Source organism: Notolabrus celidotus, chromosome 9 (assembly GCF_009762535.1).
Source record: "Notolabrus celidotus isolate fNotCel1 chromosome 9, fNotCel1.pri, whole genome shotgun sequence".
In the NCBI taxonomy this organism is placed as follows: Eukaryota; Metazoa; Chordata; class Actinopteri; order Labriformes; family Labridae; genus Notolabrus; species Notolabrus celidotus.
The window spans coordinates 32,004,424-32,025,167 of NC_048280.1; the positions used below are offsets into that span (position 1 = coordinate 32,004,424).

Genomic DNA, 20,744 nt, shown 5'->3' on the forward strand with positions numbered 1-20,744 from the left:
CAGAAGACTAGAGAAAGTATAAACACATGTATAATATAAACAGTCCTTTTACCGTTAAGACAGTCCCACTCTGTGGTCTGTTGTCTCAAATGACACATGGTAGACATTCTTAATCAGACGTTCCAAGAACAAGCCTAAACCAGTCTGGTTTGCTCAGGGTCCAATTGTTAAAAACGTTCCCCAAAGATTCCTAACACCTGGAGTGTAGCCTCCTTTCACAATGCATAGGACCCTTAATGTTGCTTTTTAAGATATAGGCTAAATTTAAATATGCTTTTAGACAACACTTATAAATCGCTGCCTCCTTTCTCATTGTGTATTAGCAAAACCTGATCATGTGAATTACAAACTTCAAAGTGATCTTTAAAAGTTTGGAAAGTGAAATTCTGAAAGCACAGAATGTATAAGTATGGAAAATGAGAACGACCTACAACATCAGAAGTTTGATTTGGGCAGCATGCTTTCATACTATATGTAGTATTATGTCAATGCATTTTAAAAATTAAATTAACATAAAGTATTATATTATTGTTACTTTTATTCTATTATTACTATTATTATTATTTTGATAATTATTATTATTATAAAATGGTTATAAAATAAATTGTTATTAAATTATTTTTTGTGAAAAACTTTTTTATTTGTTTTTTTAAAGATTATTATTAAAGTATTAGTTTTATTGCTATACATTATTATTGTTAATTTAATACAAAAATAAAGTATTATTATGACTGTAAATTATTATTTGTATTATTATTGAATTTAAAAATGAAGTATTATTATACATACTGTAACCCTAACATAACATAAAACAGATGCCATTGTATTGAAGTTGAGATGATTTTGCTGTTGAGTCTGCAGCAGACAGCATTTATGTATTGCTCTCATAATTCACCCATGTGTTTGTTGGATAACAAACTGCAGAGAAGCTATTCATAGTATTTTGCACTATAACTTGATAAAATGAAACAAACTGTAAATGTATAGATTAATTTAATGCAGCTAGTATATTTAAGAAACTTAAGTAAAAACTTTTAAAACGTCAGGCTTTGTTTGATATTAGATAAGAAATGCTGCTACATAGCAAAACAAACCATTTGAGGCTTAGGTGATGTTAAGTCCTGATAATCTCTCTATGTGTCAAACTTGAAACCTTTGAGTTACTGTTTCTATTATAGCTATTAAAGTGCAAAAATCTTAGATCATCAAATCAAAGATGATCAGCAACATTCAGGATATTCCTGATGGTTAAATAAGAAAAGCAGGGTGCTATTTTACAATGAAACACATTCTTGTGCAAAATTCTTTACCATAGTAATAAAAAACAACATCATATACAGTACAGTGCGGCTCACTTCAGGTCAATATATCTTACACATAAGTCCCTTAAAAATAAGGTTTATAAAAAAAAGACCTCAGTCTGGAGCGAAAAATAACAATGAGAAGTTCAGTCTTCCCCTCCACTGTCCCTGTTATGTTCCTGATGCTCATTACAACACCGCAGTAAAATAAAACTGCAGAGGGAACAAACAAGACAGTCAAACTTTATGATAATCTTTTCTCTGTGTCTCTGGATTGCCTGCAGTCCCCGTCTATGAACAAAAAGATTCTCCCCTTGTCACCAGCAGGTGGCACTGTGTCAGACCTTTGGTGGTGGAACAGGCCTCAGAGCCTAGAAGACAAAGCAGAATGTAGATGCATTACTAACTTTAAAGTTATCTTTACACATTAAATCATTATTACTTATAATGATTTTGTTGTTTGGCATGAAGCATCTCATTTATATGGTGGCCCTGAAGGACAAAAGAAATTTACAAAAGATGAAACACCTTTACAAAGTTGGAGAAAAATGTGCATTTAAGAAAACAAAATTACAAAATCAAAACACTTTTACCAAGGCCAACACAAATTCACATTTAAGAAAACAAATTTACAAAATCAAAAAACACTTTTACAAGCAGTGAGACAATTTTACAAACAGCAGAGCACTTTTACCATTTCTGAAACAATTTAAATGTATTTTTAACAGAAAGGGAATGTACCAAATACCAGAAATGGTCCAGAAGTGATGGAGTGAGGGGTCATTTAGTTTGTTTGGATGGAGAGAAATCAAACGGAGCAACGTTTGGTACTGGTACTCTGTTTGGTACCGGATCACTTCCGGTGTTTGGCACATTCCCTTTCCATTAAAAATGAATGTAAATTTGTTTCAGGGAATGGTAAAAGTGTTCCATTGTTTGTAAAATTGTCTCACCGCTTGTAAATGTGTTTTTTTTATTTGTTTTTTATTTGTTTTCTTAAATGAAAATTTGTTTTGGACTTGGTAAAAGTATTTTGCTGATGTAATTTTGTTTCATGAAATGTAAAAATGTTATTCCAAAATGTAAATTTGTCTCCAACTTTGTAAAAGTGTTTCATCTTTTGTAAATTAGTTTTGTCCTTCAGGGCCACTGTACATTCATCCAGATAAAATACTTCTTGCATGTTAGTGTTTGTCACAGTCGGATGAGCTGCTCTGATGAACACCTGTAATGAATCAGAGTTACCTGGCGTGCAGCTGTGTAGCTCTGGCTCTGCGGTTTAGGTCTGTTTCCTGCTGGGGGAGGAGGAGGGGGAGCTCCTTTGGGCTTTAAAGGTCCAACCTGAAATTTCAAGTATGGTTATTATTTTCCTCTAAAAGTTATATCTAAACTTTGCATGTTGTTCTGTAAGCTACCTGTGGAGAAGGCTGACTTGGAACAGTCCCTTGGTGTGGGCGGTAAGCATGGCCCACTTCATGCTGTCTCTTCTGGGTGCGTGCGCTGTTATAGAAATACGAACATGACAACTTTAATGACTTTAAAGGTGAGTTAACATTCCTGTAGCCATTCCAAGAAAGAGTGATAATGACGTACGTTGGTAAAATGGGACTCTGTCGTTTTTTCCAGATGAACCCTGCCACACCAGCAATAATTCCTAAAACCACTAGTATGACTGTCAGAACAATGGCAATGGTCGCTCCTGCAGAGAAGTACAAATTCAACATTAGTTACACAGACTTTTCTTTCTGCACTTTATTTGGATGAACAGAAAAACGAAGGTCTAACCTGTTGAGAGAGAACTTGAACTTTCATCCTCTGAGTTGCAGAGAGGAGGCATCCAACCCGGCTCACACTGACACTCACTCCTGTGATTACACACCTAGAAGCACAGAAGAAACCCTTTGATTATCAGATGTCAGCACCATGAAGCATCATCACTGCTGAAAAATGTGCCTGCATTTAACTTGATCCATATCTGTCTGAGGTAGAAAAAAATAGCCTGGGGGTGTCCCATAAAAACCACAAGCTATAAGTATACTGCAGTGATCTCATAGATTGTAACATGTCGACTTGTTTTTGTCCTCACACAATATAAATAACCTTCTTTACAAGGGTCATTTGAGTGCATTACTATTAAAATACATGTTCATCATTTTTTCCTGCAGGCGTATATACCTATAAGACAATTTCAATATTTCCCCTTCTTTTTCCCCAAAAAATAATCAGTTTACTACACATGCATCAGAAGATGTTCGTATTTGCATCTTCTCTTACAATTTAGAGAGACTCTAAGTGTGTAATAATCTCTGAATACACAATAAAGTGAACCCTGAGCAGTGTTGAGGTATGAACTACTTACAGCATGTCCTGGACATTTGGCTGAACAGTTGATATTTCTGTAGGCCGCCTCAACTTCCATGCACTCATTCTGGCTGCAAACCTTAAAAAAAAACAGTCATTGCTTAGTTTGATACATACAGAAGGCTATATGCTGCACCTTCCAAATGCATATCCAACCTGTAATCATGAACAAATACAAAATGAGCTGCAAAGAGTGAAAAACAGTGCTGTTACCTTTCCATCACCACATTTAGTCCCAGCATCCACCTGGCCATAGTCTTTGTCGTGGTCCCCAAAGAAAGCTGCCTTACAATCACCCACCCGGACCATTCGACCATAGTTTGGGTTTTCCTGACCATTCTGACAAAAGAGCTTTCCACAAAACACATCCCTGCAAAAGGAAAGAGGGGTTATACTGACTCTGAATGTTTTATTACAGGCAAATAATCACTTTTAATCTGCTAAAAATAAGATTTTTACAGTAAACATTTCAATCAGTCTTCATTTGTATTGGACAAAATCACAACAAATGTTATCTGAAGACACTTTCCAAACAGAGCAGGTCTAGATCGTACTCTATGTCTACAGACGTGCAGCAACAGCTACTACTATCTGTCATCTCCCCCTATCCCTCCTCCAACACGGTCTCAGGCAGATGTGTGTCTAACATGAGTCTGGTCCTGCTGGAGGTTTCTGCCTGTTAAAGGAAGTTTGTCCTTGCCACTGTAACTTGCTAAATGCTGCAAAGTGCTCTGCTCATGGTGGATTAAGATGAGATCAAACTGATTCCTGTCTGTAAGATGGGACTGGATCTTATCCTGTCTTGATGTTGGGTCTTTGTTAATTATAGAACATAGAGTACGGTATAGTCCTTGTTGCAAAAAGAAATTGATTGATTGATTGGTTTGTTTATTGATTGATTGATTGATTGATTGATTGATTGATTGATTGATTGATTGATTGATTGATTGATTGATTGATTGATTGATATGTTATATCAATATACTTATATATAAGTCTGATCTTATCTTAATCCACCATGAGCAGAGCACTTTGCAGCCTTTAGTGAGTTACATTGGCAAGGACAAACTTCCTTTAACAGGCAGAAACCTCCAGCAGGACCAGATCATGTTAGACACACATCTGCTGAGACTATTTAAACAAATACTTTACTTCCATATTTGAAATGTACATGGACTCCATTACAAAGTGACGACAGTACAGTAAAGTAGTACTGTGTGTTTCTTGGAAACTTACTCTATCTGGCAGGGGATGTACTGGTCCTTTGAGGGACGTCTGCAGAAAGCATAGTAGGTACCTCTTTTGTTCTGGTTATAGCAGGATGAACGGGCCTCTGTAGCACCTGATAACAGAATATTAAGAGGGATATTTATAGAGTGAAGGGTGATTACTGTAATATTTATCTTGTTTGTCTTAGATAGTAATATGAAAGGACACAAACAACTAAGTGGACAATTACCGTAACCATACATCCTGGTGCATTGGCTTGGCCTCTGTGGACACTGGCCATTGTAGCAGTATCCCAGGCCTCCATCACATTCAAGACCATTCACAGCAAAGACATCTTCAGGACAAGTGGCCCTCTTCCCATCACAGTACTCTGGCAGATCACATTCATCCTGCTTCCTGCGACACTCCCAGGACCGAGGCAAGATCTGTCCGACACAATCCATCAAAAGGAATTTAAAAATGAACTTTGAATGATCCATTCAGGAGCAAGTTATATCATAAGTGTCTTATACTTGAGTCCTTGAAAGAGGGCTGTGACAAAAATTTGTATTCAGTTCCCTCCTAGGTAAGGAGGGTGTGATGGAAATAACTGCATTTGCACAAAGTTTCAAAATATGTTGTTGCAACATGCACAGCATCATGTATCAAACACTTTGACTCACCTTACAGCTCTCACAGCACTCTCCTTCAGCACACTGAGAACCCTCCTTTAGAGTGCATGTTGTGGCATTGCAGCATGGGTTGGTGCATTCCTAAAAGAACAACATAGGACAGATTAGCTTATTGTTTCTACTTGTCTGTTATTGGTGAACACAGACTGAGAGACAGTGTGAGAAGGCACAGGAGAAAACTTGTAGCTGTCTGGCTATGGGGTTGGACATAGTTGCAAGTTTAAAAGAGGAGCTGCTGGAATTCTTTACAGGACATGAAGTGTGAGCACTGAGATAATGTTTTTGAGTGCTTTGAAAGGAAGAACAATCCAGTTTATTCTTTGTGTTTGTTTGGGTTTTTTTTCCATCATTGTCTGCAAGCATCAGACAGCATTGTTAGCATCAGAGCAGAAATCTAAAAGTAGGCTCATTTTGACCTCTAATCTGACAGCAACACACTCATCATTAAACACTCAGATGCACAGCACCTGATTCCTTAAAGCCCCAGAAGAGTGTTGATAGCCATTGTGAGGAGAATAGCTTTGTGTAATCAATGTTAACTAACTGATGTTTACATGCTGGATCAATTGGAGGGCAATAACAACTAGAAACTTCTGTTTCATGCTTGAAATTCACCCTTTAAAGAGCAGAGTGATGAGATCACCCAGATGTTCATACCTGTTTGTGTTTTGTGCCTCTGGTATCAAAATACCATCATAATCAAAAACAGGTATAAACATATTCAGGGCTTTGCACAACATTAAAAACAATGTTCCAGTTAAAAGAAGTTGTGCTGACTGCTGAGCTCTACATTACTACTGAAGTAAATCTGAAAGACATGTTTTTTTTAACTTTTTGCCTTCATTAGAAAGTACAACTGAAGAGAGACATGAAACGTGGGGAGTAGAGAGTGGGGGAAATGGTCGTGGCCGGGAGTTGAACTGGCGACCTTTACAACAAGGACTATAGTTTCTATATGTGAGGCACTTTGACCGCTAGGCCACCAGCGTGCGTGTATACATGTATTAGAAGGTACAGTTGAAGCGAGACAGGAAACGTGGGGAGTAGAGAGTGCAGGAAATGGTTGCGGCCGCTGCAAGTGCTACGCTGATGATACTCAGATCTACCTCCCACTCACGTCTCAAACTGACTGACATGACCTGATTACAGGACCGCATTCATGCTATCAAGGACTGGCTTGCTTACAACTTCCAAAAATTAAAATGAGGAACCACGTCTCAGCTCATCTAAGACCACTTGCAAAAAACATGTGAGTCATCTTTGATACTCAACTCAACTCAACTTTATTTATATAGCACCTTTCATACATAGAAACATGTAGCCCAAAGTGCTTCACAGAGTAACAGACAGTAAGAAAACAACAGCAATGGTAGAATTATAGAAGGCATGAAAAAAGAAGAAATACAGAGTAAAATTAATAAAATAAGTAAGAGTGGAAATAAAAGTTAAAAATAAGGTAGAGTTAACGAGATCAGGTGAACACAATAAATAAATAAGATAAACAAATACATGTTAAAACAATGGTTTAGATAATAATGATAAAAATAATAAAAATGATAATAAATTAGTAAAATAATAATAAAAATAATAATAATAATGATACTGATAATGCAGTCCAGGGCTAAAATAAATTACTCCACATTAAAAGCTAGATTAAAAAGGTAAGTCTTAAGTTTACTTTTAAAAACACCCAGAGAGCTCGCTGTTCTCATGTCCAGAGGCAAAGAGTTCCACAGCCTAGGGGCATAAAAACAGAAAGCCCTCCGGCCGGTACCCGTATGAGACACACGAGGAACATTTAAAAGGGAAGCATTCGAGGACCTCAGTGATCGGGCTGGAACGTAAAATGACAGGAGATCAGTGATGTATGGAGGAGCAAGGCTGTGAAGAGCTTTAAAAACAAGTAAAAGGACTTTAAAATCAATTCTAATAGAAACAGGTAGTGATAGTGATCTAAATTTCAATAGACAGGTACATTTAGTTTTAAGGTCCAGCTTCTTTCAACTCAGAACCGTATCCAAAATCAGGCTTTTCCTCTGACCCTCTGACCTAGAAAAAGTCCTTCATGCGCTAATATCAACCAGACTGGACTACTGTAAGTCACTCTACTTCAGAATTTCCCAAACAACAATTTCCCATCTACAATGAGTTCAAAATGCTGCTGGCCGGTTATTAACAAGGTCCAAAAGATGTCACCATATAACCCCCATCATTGCATCCTTACATTGGCATCTGGTTCATCTCAGAATTCATTTCAAATTTCTCCTGATAGTTTATAAACCCCTCCATGGTCTTGCCCATCATAAATCTCAGAACTTCTCAACCCCTACAGCATCTGCAGACCCCTCAGATCCTCTCAGCAGGGCTTATTGGCTCAAGGAAAAATCAGGTCAAATATCAGTTTGGGTTTGGATAATATTCTGTGTGATTACCTCAAGAGTCCCACAGTCACACTGCTCTCCTTTCTCCACAAAACCGTTTCCACAGACTGCAGGGGCCACGAGACTCCTGTAGTCAGGTATGTCTTGCATGCAGCTGGGGCTGCGGCTCGTCAGGTATTTCTCATAGTTGCTACTGCTGCAGCTACTGAAAGACCGGGGAACATTCCAGCTGTGGAGAGAAAATAACTTTTAGTTAACATTGGACAATCAACTCACTTTCAACCAGCACACCAGTGACATTCAAAAAAGGAGCCATCAAAGACTGTCAGCCATCCGTAAACTAAAAGGACTCCATATTGCCCCCTGTCTCCTTCTGCTGCTATATCAAAGCATGACTCAATCCATCCTCCTGTACTGCTCCACCTGCTTCTAAAACATGCTATCTGTTAAAAACAAGGCCAAACTCACACACATAACCACCACAGCTTCTAAAATAATCGGTCTCCCCACACCAGACCTCACAGACTTAAACCACAGGGCCATCATACGCATTGCAACCTCAATAGAACAGGACATCACCCACCTCATCCCACTGAGGTGCAGAAGGGCTCGCCTTGGCAAGAGCCTGATCCCTGCTGTTAAAGAGAGCCTGAACAAAAGGCCTCGCTGAATTATACTACTCTGTCTGAGTGTTGATGTCTGGGTGGACAGTTTGTTGAGCATACAGTGAATGTTCTTGTGTTTGTCTATGTCTGTGGAAATGCAGAAAGGTGCTGTGGAAAAGAATTTCCCCAAGGGTACAATAAAGTCTAAAGTCTAAAGTCTAGTCTAAAACAAAATATTATTGAATTCAGAATTTACTGTATGAACCTACTGCAAGCACTAATATCATTAAACATTTCATTAAACCTTGACATCAGAGCAGCAAAATAATTTAATTTCTTCACATGTTATATGCTACAATGTTCTCAGTTGAGAGTGTTGATTGATCTTTGTAGTCCTATAATATTGTAAGACTCAAAAGAAAAAGGATCGAAGTCCCTGCAGTAAAGTCAGAAATGCTGCATTATGCTAGTAGCAGCTAATATAGTCCATGACATTGGGCTGATAAGGGGTTGGATACATCTGATATCTGGTGAGCTCACTTTTTTCCAACACACTCACACACACACACACACACACACACACACACACACACACACACACACACACACACACACACACACACACACACACACACACACACAAACACACAAACAAACAGACCACTCATCTTTCAAACTGGACCTTTTCAGCCCAAAGCCAATACTATCATTAACTAATATAATTGAAGGGACTTTCTCAGACTTCACGCAACTCTACGAGTCATGCTTTCCATTGCTTATAAAGATTAACAGTACACTCCCTTACTTATGATAGTGATTTGAATTTGAATCCTTCTTATTCTTCCAGCCATCATCTGATCTACTTTGTTCAAAGCACCTTGTGATTGAGGCTTCAGAATGATATTCTTACCTAAGTGCTGCCGCCATGATGCAGCTATCCCCTCCACAAGCACAGCCACTGGAGTCGTCATGGTCCATGCCCAGGTTATGGCCCATCTCATGAGCCAGAGTTGCTCCCACTGCAATTGCCCTCTCAGTGTGATCCTGAAAAAAGATAACCACCTGTTACATCAAGAGAACTCTTTGAGTTAGACATGACCATTTTATATTTGTCTAAAGGGGGTGTGCAACATGCAGCAGATTTGCCAGCTAACTCATAAGATTTTGGTTTCACCAGTCTGCCATGTTTCCTAATTAACTAAACTCAGTAACATTAAGTTCCTCTTTCTAATGACAGAGTCTAGACAAGTTCCTCCATACAGTGCTGAAATTTCAAATGTGAAACATTGCCATGAGATAGAGTTCACTTCCTCTTTTAATATAAGGTTACAATAACTGGACTAAAGTCATATCCAGAAAACTTGGGGACTTGGTGTGGAATAAGTTTGCTTTTCTCCAAGTTTAGGAAAAGAACTACAGCAGCAAAGCAGTTTTTAAATCTTGAGAATTGTCAGGATCTTGAATCACAGGAGCCTGTGAAACAGGTGAAGACCCCTGACGTCTAGAATTGGTCTGAGACCGCCATCCTTGGGGGATGAGATAATACTGGAAACAGAGACTCTGGCTGTTTCCGAAATCGCCTACTATACTAGCAGTACGTACTGATTTGTCCAAAATTCAGTATGTAGTAAGTAGTATGTGAACGAGAGCAAATTCTGCAGTAAGCCAAAACTCCCCGGATGTCTACTGATTCGGGAAAATATCTCAGCATGCATCAGACCAGTCTGCCTCGCGTACTGTTTCCCACAATGCACAGCGCTCGTTCTGCTTTTTCTTTTTCCTTATTTTTTGACGGGGGGAAATTCGTTTTTGGGTGCTTTGAAAGTTATCAAATTACATATAAACTACTTCCTAACTTTTTAAATCATAAATGGATGCTAAATAAGCATTTTATTTATCAGCTTCACCGTTGTTTACTTCCGCTTTCCGAAACCGGAAATCCAGCAACGTCTGGCCCAGCATGCTACATGACAGATCGAACAGAACAGTCATACTACATACTAAATTCTAACGCAGTATGTAGTAGGCAATACCTACTGCCTAATACATTAGTAAGTAGTATGTAGCAGGCCATTTCGGAAACAGCCTCTGAGTGCAACATTGGCACATGACCTGTCTGTGCCACAAGTCTTTCACTAATGAAACTGTGGCTGATTCTGTTGGAGTCCAAGAAAAAGGAAGCTAGTAAACCCTGAGTCGTGGTTGAGTCTGCTGTCCTTGCTATGTGACGTGCTGGGTGGCTTTGTCACTGGCTGCCCTTCCCAAAGGCTTTCTGGGGGTGACTGCTCTGCTACACTTCCTTTCAGGGTAAGGAGAAATAGGGTAGGGCCTTATCTAAATCCTGAGCCCAGACCTAGTTCCACCTGTGTGTGATTGTCAGCCTGCTGAGCTATCAGAGCTGAATGGCTGGCCTTGCCCACCTGCTCCTTTGGGCCAATGCATGGCTTTGACCCAGACAGGGCCACTTCCTGTAGACAACCACAGCCAGCAAAGGATTGACCACATAATAATTCCAATGGAATCAAGGCACAGCATTTCAAAAGGAGAAGAAGAAGAAGAAAGAAGAAACACAGTGTGGTTTCACCCCAAACAGCACTGGGATCCACAACAGTCACATTCAAACAAGAAAACAGACACAGCCATGCTACACTCATGCAAGATGGTTTCTCTTTTTTGTATTTGTTGCTCTTGGCTTTATCAGCACACCCCACTGTTTAATGGAACAGGTCTCAACATGCAGGTATGCTTCATATCTTTCATGATCCTGAGACCTTACAAGCAAAGGAAGCAGCCTCAATCCAGAGAGGAGGGAAACACCAGCACTCCCCTCCACATGGCAGTGGATTAATGTATGTTTGAAATTTGATACGATATGTCATCTCTTGTCTTTCTCTGTCTAGATCCATGTCTATAACTGCTGTCAAAAATGTATCGTTTCTTTAAGTACCCATGAGCTTGATTATCTTTATGCAGTTACACACAGTTTATAAACCTCCAGCAAGTGTGTTGTCGTGCTTTTAGTTAATACATACAGATCTTTTTTTGATAGTCTCAGCAGGTTAGGAACTGATGACCTAAGACATTTGGTTGTGTATACAGCCTCCACTTGGGACGGGGCAAGTCTGTCTGTGTTAACAAAACACCTTACCTGTACTACTCCAACAGAGTGACCTGAGCAGAGTGTCCCAATATAAGCCAGCCCCACAGTTGCTCCCTCAAAGTCAATAGCACTGAAAGACACATAATAACCCATGAGAAACTCTTAAACACAAACAAACAAAAAACAACAAAACATAAACTGTTGCAAAAACAAATGGGTAGATGGATGAACGGATTGATGGGTGAATTTTGGCAGGATGGATGGATGGATGGATGGATGGTTGGATGGTTGGATGGATGGATGGATGGATGGATGGATGGATGGATGGATGGATGGATGGATGGATGGATGGATGGATGGATTGATTGATTGATTGATGATGGAGTGATTATGAATGGATAGATTATTGTTGGATGAATGATGAATCAATGGATTGATGGATTTTGGATAATAGATGTTTGATGGATAGATGGATGACAAATAATGGATGTATGTTCCATGATAGTCAATGGATGGATGTATGGATGATGGATGATGGTTGTATGGATGGGTAGATGGATGGATAGATGGATGGATGATGGATGATTGATGGATAGATTGATGACAAATTATATATTAATGGATGGATGGATGGATAAATGGATGGATGGATGGATGGATGGATGGATGGATGGATGGATGGATTAAGGATGGATCATGGATGAACGTATTGATGGATTAATGGATGGACAGAAGGATGATTAATCGGTCAGATTGATGGATGGATTGATGGATGGATGGGATGGATGATTGATTAATTAAAAGATGGATGGATGGATGGATGGATGGATGGATGGTTGGATGGATGGATGGATGGATGGATGGATGGATGGATGGATGGATGGATGGATGGATGGATGGATGGATGGATGGATGATTAATTAAAGGAAGGATGGATGGAAGATTGCTTAATGGATGAACAATTGATGTGTGGTTGATTTTTTTGAATTCGTTCCAGGTTAAATCTGACTACATGCCAAGTGAATGTTGAGGGACTCCATGTCAGTGTGTAATGAATGTTTGAAGAACATTTTCCTTTACAGAGAGAGTATTCAAACCTGATCAGATGAGCCATGTCATGTTTTTTCCTTTTGATCAGGTCGGAGTTTCTCCACTCCCTGAAAGCATTCAGGTTAGCCCCAGCAGGCGGGGTCACTTTAATAAAGTCCCTGTTTGACCAGATCTCCAATCCCACCAGAGCAATAAAGGTATTCAGGGACTTGTAAGCCTGCAAGTGACACCATCAGAAACAAAGCATGAGAACGTTTACTCATGTACATTATTTTTCTGTAATGATACAAAACAAATATATACTGGATAACATCACAAAACTTTAACGCAGCATTCAACTGCTATTAAACAGTTAATAAGGGTTGAAGAGAAAAAACACTGACTTACCAAATTCACGAAGTTAACAATTTCAAACATTCTCTTTCTCAGCGCTGTCTGATCTCGCTTCATCTTCAAAAACTAAAAGAGCATGATAATAAGTTCAGACCAAAACAATACTACAAATGATACATTCATTCTATGCCTTGTGAAACATTTGTCCTGAACTTTGTGGTTTTCACAGATATTTCATTGTGAATTTCTTACCTCACGGTTATCAGCAACAAGGAAGAGCTCAATGTACTTTTGTTGCTGAAGCAGAGATATTCTCTGAAAAACAAATGAATAAAACAGTTTTTAAAAGCTTGTAGTGTCTTTTCACATCAATTTTTGGGGTAAAATTGATCCAATATGTCTCTGTGGACCATGTAATGACTTAAATGGTGTGCTGTGGTTTTCTCTTTGCCTATAATCCTGAATAATGTGAGATGCTTTGACAGCACGGTGTTACCCCTGATCTGGATCGGCTGCGGCTTGTTGGTGGTTCGAAGTCAGTACTCCAACTGGTGTTGGTAACTCCACACACTGCAGGTGTGTAGTTCCTCTCATTCAATGTGGTCACAGCATGGTCTCCCTCATCGCTACCAGAGAGGGGCTCAATCTGGTATCTCTGTTCAGAGGTTCTGAAGTAACCCCTAAATCAAAATCACAGTTAGAGTTTGATTCAACAGACATTGCTTTGAGGCACTGCATCAGTTTGTGCTCTTCAGTTTGTTGACTGTCCATGTCATAAGATGCAAACACACACACATACACATACATATATACAGTTTATATATGTATATCTTTCCTTTGAGGATAGCACAGAGAAAGTAAAGTGTAAAGGTTTGAGAGCTCACCTGAGTCCATCACAAGTGCTGATGCTAACAGATGACTCAGTGTCATGCAAAATCCTCCCATGATAATAGCAATGGTCCTGACACAGACATAAAGATGATGACAGGGTTATGAAAGAAGAACATTTGTTTCTTTGTCTTTATTCTCAGAGGATAATTTTCTTGTCAAAGAACACAACTGAAGCACTTACAATGTCATTAGGAGTTGCAGTGACCCGGGCCCCATCTTCTTGGTAGTATGTCTCAGTGTACTCTTTGGTTAGTAATTCACTGATGATGAAAAGTGTTTATGAGGACATTTTAATTGTACTTTGCAGTCATATGTTTTCTTTTATACACTTCCTGTGCTCTGACATCAGGGACTTTCTTAAATTTGTAATCTCAAAAAATCCAGTTCAGATGTTTCATAAATCTGCATGATCAAAAGACAAAAATCATGTCATGACTAACAACAAATATATCACCACTAACATAAAAAAACACATCTGAGAAAAAGAAAGAAGGGTGTAAAACCAGAATTTGAATCATGTTAGACATCGTGATTAAATGAACCAAAAGCAGGTAATCTGTGATTTTCTTAAATGTGTAAAATTGAAAAACTGAAATTCAGATGTTTTATAAGTCTGCATGACCAAAAGAGAAAAACATGACATGTCTAATTATAATACAGCAGTGTCCCTGATGACAGTGGCATGACTAAACGACGGTAAGAACTTACTTATTTTTCTGAAGTTGCATTTCAATGTCTCTTCCTCCCAGAGTGATTGCATAATTAACAGTTTCAGGCCTGAGACTCTGCTAAAGAAGTAAAAAAGATGGGTTACTTATTTAATTTGATGAGACCTTTTCTCATAGCTTGATTTGAGAACAGCATAAATGACAGTCAAATTGAAAGAAATAATAATATACCTCTATATGTCTCTTTCTTATGGCGTGTATTTTAACAGGTCGAACCACCTCAAAGTCTGTCCCCTCTCCAAAGGTATGACCATGGCTCACTGTTGAGACACAGACAAGACAAGATATCTTATATGGTTGCAAAACATCCAGTTCAACATGAGTAAGATGTCTCACCATCAACACAGTCAGAGAAATATTTATTTATTTACTGTAGATAAAATAGGAATTAGTAATAAGGGGTGCTGTTTGAAAAGCTGTGCACACTGAAAATAACAGCAACAATTCTCCACATTTAGCTCCTTAACATCATAAACACGTAGTGAGAATTTTAAAAAGTCACACGGACTTCGCAATACCAAGATTGAACAATGAGACAGTACTTAACCAGTCTATGGTGGAGACAAGCTAAGCTGCTATTGCTAAGTCTGTATGTCTTTATAAAGCTTTTATTTTGGTATTTACGGTAGCCGACAGTGTGAATTTGCATACCAGCTAAAAATGTAGGATCACAGAGCAACATTTAACATTGATATTTAACATTTAACATTCACATTTATATTTAACAGATAGATTTAAAAGTTAACATTCATATTTATTTTGAACATTTAGATTTCAAATTTAACATTCATATTTCTATTTAACATTTAGATTTGACATTTAACATTTAGATTTAAAATTTCACATTTAGATTTATATTTAACATTTATATTTAAATTTTTACATTTAGATCTAGATTTAAAATTTAGATTTAACATTGAACATTTAGGTTTATATTTAAAATGTATATTTATATTTAGCTTTTGGTTTTAACATTGATTTTAACTTATTTTTCACAACAATACTTAATGTGAAGAAGATCACACCATGTTTTTATGACGTTTCAGAGATAAATGTGGAGAATTGTTGCTGTAATTTTCAGTGTGAACAACTTTAGAAACAGCGCCCCATAAAGTAATACAGTATAACTTTTTGAAAAAGTATACGCTCATTTGTAAATAAGGTATGTGACAAATATAATCTAGAGTTATTTTATAAGTGTATGCTGAGTATGTTGTGTTTAGCATGACCCATGCAGTCCTTTATACTACATTGAAAAATGAATGTAGGTCATTGCATCCCAACCATTGTTGGATGTCAAACCTTTACCTTTGTAAACGAAAGACTGCTCTGATATCAGACTCTTCAATATGGAAACTATGATGCATAAGGACTTGATTTTATCAAAGTTTCAGCTTGCAGTGGATTCAAATGTAACTGTCACTAAATGTTAAGGTCAAATGTCACGAAATATTCCCGTCCAAGAATCATTTTTATCTAGTATTTTTCTCAGTGTCTCACCCTCTGACAAATGTCATGTTACAAGGTTGGGGCATGTCCATTCTACTTCTTGTGATGAGACTATTATGTCACAAAAAAATAAATAAAAAATCTTTACTTATTTTTGTGCATTGCCTTTACACTGCTTGGCAGTACCTGCACCCAGATGGACTTGAAGCACTTTGTTACTCTTACTGATCTTGTTTCCTCTTGTCTAGATCTTTGCTTGTGTTGTCCTTGCTCTCGTATGTACGTCGCTTTGGATAAAAGGGTCTGCTAAATGACATTGGAACTTTGTAACATTGTAACTTCTTTACAGAGAAACTTTTGAATGAGATCTCTTTATTTAGCTTCATATGACACAGTCTTACATTACTGCATTTTATTTGTCAAATTAATAAGACTGTAGGAGGTCTTTATGTTCTAAATGCCCCCCCTGAATTTATTTGTCCCCATCATCCACCTCATCTTTTCCAGATTTTACTTAATTCAGGGTCAAGAAACTATTTCACCACAGCTGTCGCGGGGTTCTCCTTCCGGACTCAAAATAATGTGGGAAAAACCCAGGCGTAGTCGAAAGACTTAATTTTGATAGTTTTATTGGCTGCCGGCCTCCACAGTGCAATAGAAAAAAAAAATTTACGAAAGTGAAAAAAACAGAATATAATGTACAATTGTTCTTGTCAATACATAAGTGTCGCCTGAGTACTACAGTTACTCACTTGACACAAAAGAAAACAGCGGTTCATTAAAAACCAAAACTGGCCTCTCTTATAAAGTGTGTAGCCCCTCCCACTGGGCGTTGGAAGTTGCATAATTTTACCCAAACAATTATATTCCACTATTAAGGTCATTTCAAGGTGATTAACCTTACACACAATCAAAAGAGTAATGCAAACATGTCCACAGGTATTTTCCTTACCTATTTCAAACACATCATTTAAAACAAACGAAAAGATTAATTAAACACGGTCACGTGGCCACTTTTGGCCGCCTTACATCCATATAGGGTGCGCACCAGATGCGCTCGGTTTGTGCATTCCGGACACGACCTGGTTGAGCTCGAGACGGTAAGTGTAGCAACCCAAAGACAAAGACAAGGTGTGTTTAAACAATGTTATAGCTTCAAAGTGTGCACCCTGAGAAACTCTGAACGGAGAGGGAAAGAACGATGTTGGCGTGTGAACCGATATGAATGAACTGTTGTTAGGAACGTGAAAAGTTTGGTGCGTGTGTTTGTGTTTGTGTCTATGTGTGCGCGCTGCCCGCTGTTAGTGACGGTGCCACTCCGTCACAACAGCTCAGAGAAAAATTCAGAGATCACTTCCTTGAATCAGCAGCTCTGCATGGAACAATGGAACAAACAATTTAAGTCCAGAGTGTAATGAATTAAAAAAGAAGGTGCACTTAATTTTCCTTATCGAGACACCGACTTGGTGAACCCTTTGCAAACCATCTAACACAGATCAGCTACTTGATTTGCTGCATCAACAGTGGCAGCATTGTGAAAGAATGGTGGGGAGCATGCTGAGACACATTGCAGCTGTAATTTCAAATCAGGGTTATTCCATACTGATTTCTGAACTCTTCCAGACATTCTGTAAGTTAACACTTAGCTGCCTCTGCCATCTGTGTATGAATGTGGTGTGAATGGGTGATTGTAACATGTATTTGTAAGTGTTTAAGAAGTCAGAAGAGAGAAAGGGCCATAGAAAATACAGCCCATTTATTTGGTTCATCTACACTACCAGTCAGGGTTTGTATTTACTTGAATTATTGTTAACACTGTAGATTAATAACAAAGACATCAAAACTATGAAAGAACATATATTGAATTATTTAATTCTCCAGAAAGTCTTAAACAAAGCAGAATCTGTTTTATATTTTAGATTCTGTAAAGTAGCCCCCTTTTTCCTTCATGACAGCTTTGCAAACTCTTGGTATTCTCTTAGTCTGCTTCATGAAGTGGTCTCCTGGAATGGTTTCTAACTAACATGAGCCTTGTCAAGAGTTCATTTGTAGAATGACTTGCTTCTTAATGTGTTTGACTTGTGTTGTTCAGAGGTAGGGTTAGTATAGAATGGATAGCCCTATATGACTACTGTTGTAATCCAGATTATGACAAAACCAGGTTATTTCATAGTTGTGATGTCTCTATTATTAATCTACAATGTTTAAAATAATTAGAATAAATAAAAACCATTAATTGAGAAGGTGTGTCCAAACATTTGACTGGTAGTGTATGTATAAGGACTTGTTTTTCTGTACACTGTCATCTTAATTGTTGACATTTTCTACAAATACAGACTTCAATGGAAGTATTCTGTTTCCTATAAGTTACAGAAACAGAGAAAAAACATACATACATGGGCCTATGAACTTTTGTCTGAGCTGTGGTTTTTTGAAGTCAGAGGAAACTTCTTGAAAGGAAACGACTGTCACCTTGAGTCATGATTCAGTGTATCATGCAGGTACAGTATGTAGCAACAAGTTAGATAATTTATTTGACCTAAAAACAGCTCCCTGTGTGTCCCAATATGAGCAACATGAGGAAGTAAAACTAAAGTTTCTCACTTGCCTCATAAAGCAGTGATATATATATACTGTGTATGTTCACATCAGAGTGGACAGAGACCCCCAGTCACTGTGCAGGAGTACGTCCAAAAGCATTTGCAATAAGTCCAATGTACATGTCACAAAACAACACACCGTTCATCGCACTGTGCAATTAACATCCATATAGTGTCTTTTAGTCTTTACAGAACTGCCACATTCAGCTGTGCTACAATATAACAACCAGGTTCAGATCAGGTGAGGTTACAGCACTCATTTCATTTACCTTCAGGAGTTAGGAACCTTAAATGAAAGTTGTTTTAATAGAAATACATGATAATGTTTTTATCAATAAGCCTTACCTTGAAGCTCTGGAGATGCATACAGTATGAGGATCAACAACAGGACCGTTTGCTCCATTGTCCAAGTGAAGGCAGTCACTCTAGTAGAGAAGATCAGTGCTGTTATCACACTGTGTCTTATCTACCTGCACACTGTGTTGCTGTCATGGCGAGGCCACACCTTTGTCTGCCTTCCTGGACCTGTCACAGCTACTTCCGCATTGATACGACAGGCCTGAACACACCCCTGCTTCCCTCAGGGCTTTCAAGGAAGAATACCAGAGGATTTGGTGTGACGCTTCAGGACATACTTTTTCAGGTTTTGTCAACAGTAATTAAGACATGAGATGACAGAACTTTTCTGACTGTAGGTTTTCTACGTTTTTTTAAAGATATAAAAAAAGACATGACAGAAAATGTCTTAAAGTAAATTTCCTACCTTTTTTTAGAAAGATGAGGTTTTAGGCACTTCCCTTTTCACACACAAATCACAAATCAGCAGAATGACTCACCCGGTGGTGTAGCTGACTTCTCAGTACTTGAGCCATATGGTAATTTCATATACTACTTGTCACGCTATCCTTGCTGCATCATTATGTTTCCAAAATGTTGCACCAATCTTTGATTTATAGGCAGCGCTGCTCCCTCCCCTTCCTCTCTGTCACTCACCCACTGACCACATGCTCGGTGTCTCAGCAAAGACGGAGCGTCCGAAGACAATAAGGCCAATGTGTGTGCTTGTTGGGTTCAGCGGCGAACCAGGACAAATAAGGACACAGATGTGTGTGTGGTTAATTGGGTGGAGCATTGTGGAGTTAACAGTGTGCGACTCCAATATTAAAGAGCAAGCTTTCCTTATGGAATCACAAAAATGGCTAAAAAACACATTTTCAAATCAGTTTGACTTTACATTATTTATCACATTGTTTAGCTGTGTTAAAGCCAGAGGCACACTAGAAATACAACTTCTGTGTTTTCAGTGTTAGAGAAAAATCTGATTTGAAAAAAGACTCCATTGAAGACACTCATGGGTTCAAAGCCAAGAAACAGTCTGATAGTAGTTCTTCAAAAACAGCAAAAACATGAAAAAAATAATACCTTGTTATATAAAGACAACATAAAAAGAATCTACGTTAAAGCAGTTTTACAGCGCTCATCCATATCCTGATATCACATTACTGAGGACATGACCTCAAGGAACAATTGTCCCACTGTGACTGCAGTGACCTCACTGCACCCTCACCCTGAGAATCTTCAGATGAATTGTGTTGCACCCTTGTTGAAGACAAAATGCTTTGATTAAAAATATGTTTGATGATACTTGAGATAATGTAAATATAATGGTCGATGTTTTCAGTCCTGTTGGGCTGCAATGTGAACATATTAACACACACCATGTGTGGAAGAATGCACACCCTTGTTTTGTGCGTTGATGCAAAGATATCTTCAACAGTGACTTTATCAAGGTCAACAATTGTCTCTTCATTACACTCATACATGCAATGCTAACATGATCATGTTTGGAAATATAACATTGATCATAATCACCACCCTACTTTTCAAATATTAGTCACCTTGTTAATTCCTGTACAGCGCATACAGCTGGCATTTATCACTGGTTGTGAAATGTGGACCTACCTACTTACAGGCTTGTTTCCTGTTACCTGTTTGTTTGTCTGCCGACTTATCAAACTCATGTAAACAAACATACTCCATATTC

At 38.3% G+C, this 20,744-nt stretch overlaps 1 protein-coding gene across 2 annotated transcripts; it reads right to left on the reverse strand.

The window, feature by feature from the left end:
• Positions 1–1,285: 1,285 nt before the first annotated feature.
• On the reverse strand, positions 1,286–19,281 carry adam28 (ADAM metallopeptidase domain 28). Of its 2 annotated transcripts, none has more exons than XM_034691159.1 (22): positions 19,046–19,281; positions 14,823–14,911; positions 14,632–14,711; positions 14,105–14,183; positions 13,917–13,993; positions 13,529–13,712; positions 13,285–13,347; positions 13,087–13,158; positions 12,747–12,916; positions 11,698–11,779; positions 9,460–9,593; positions 7,996–8,173; positions 5,555–5,644; positions 5,122–5,317; positions 4,899–5,004; positions 3,876–4,032; positions 3,661–3,741; positions 3,087–3,180; positions 2,895–3,000; positions 2,717–2,801; positions 2,547–2,642; positions 1,286–1,672 (listed from the first exon to the last, which is right to left on the reverse strand). In XM_034691159.1, exons 1-22 carry the CDS (start codon positions 19,101–19,103, stop codon positions 1,640–1,642), a joined length of 2,310 nt encoding a protein of 769 aa, XP_034547050.1. In that variant the 5' UTR covers positions 19,104–19,281; the 3' UTR covers positions 1,286–1,639. The 2 variants fall into 2 exon arrangements, with proteins under 2 accessions (XP_034547050.1, XP_034547051.1); XM_034691160.1 differs by having other exon boundaries at positions 14,632–14,708; positions 19,046–19,223.
• Between the last annotated feature and the right edge of the window lie 1,463 nt (positions 19,282–20,744).

Excerpts from the sequence above, each read along its gene's own strand:
- adam28 (XM_034691159.1), bottom strand. The coding sequence starts at position 19,103 with ATGGAGCAAACGGTCCTGTTGTTGATCCTCATACTGTATGCATCTCCA. Across the intron at positions 14,912-19,045 it reads TGCATCTCCAGAGCTTCAAG|TGAGCCATGGTCATACCTTT; the intron begins GTAAGGCTTATT and ends GTGTCTCAACAG. Across the intron at positions 13,159-13,284 it reads TTGTTGCTGATAACCGTGAG|TTTTTGAAGATGAAGCGAGA; the intron begins GTAAGAAATTCA and ends ATGCTCTTTTAG.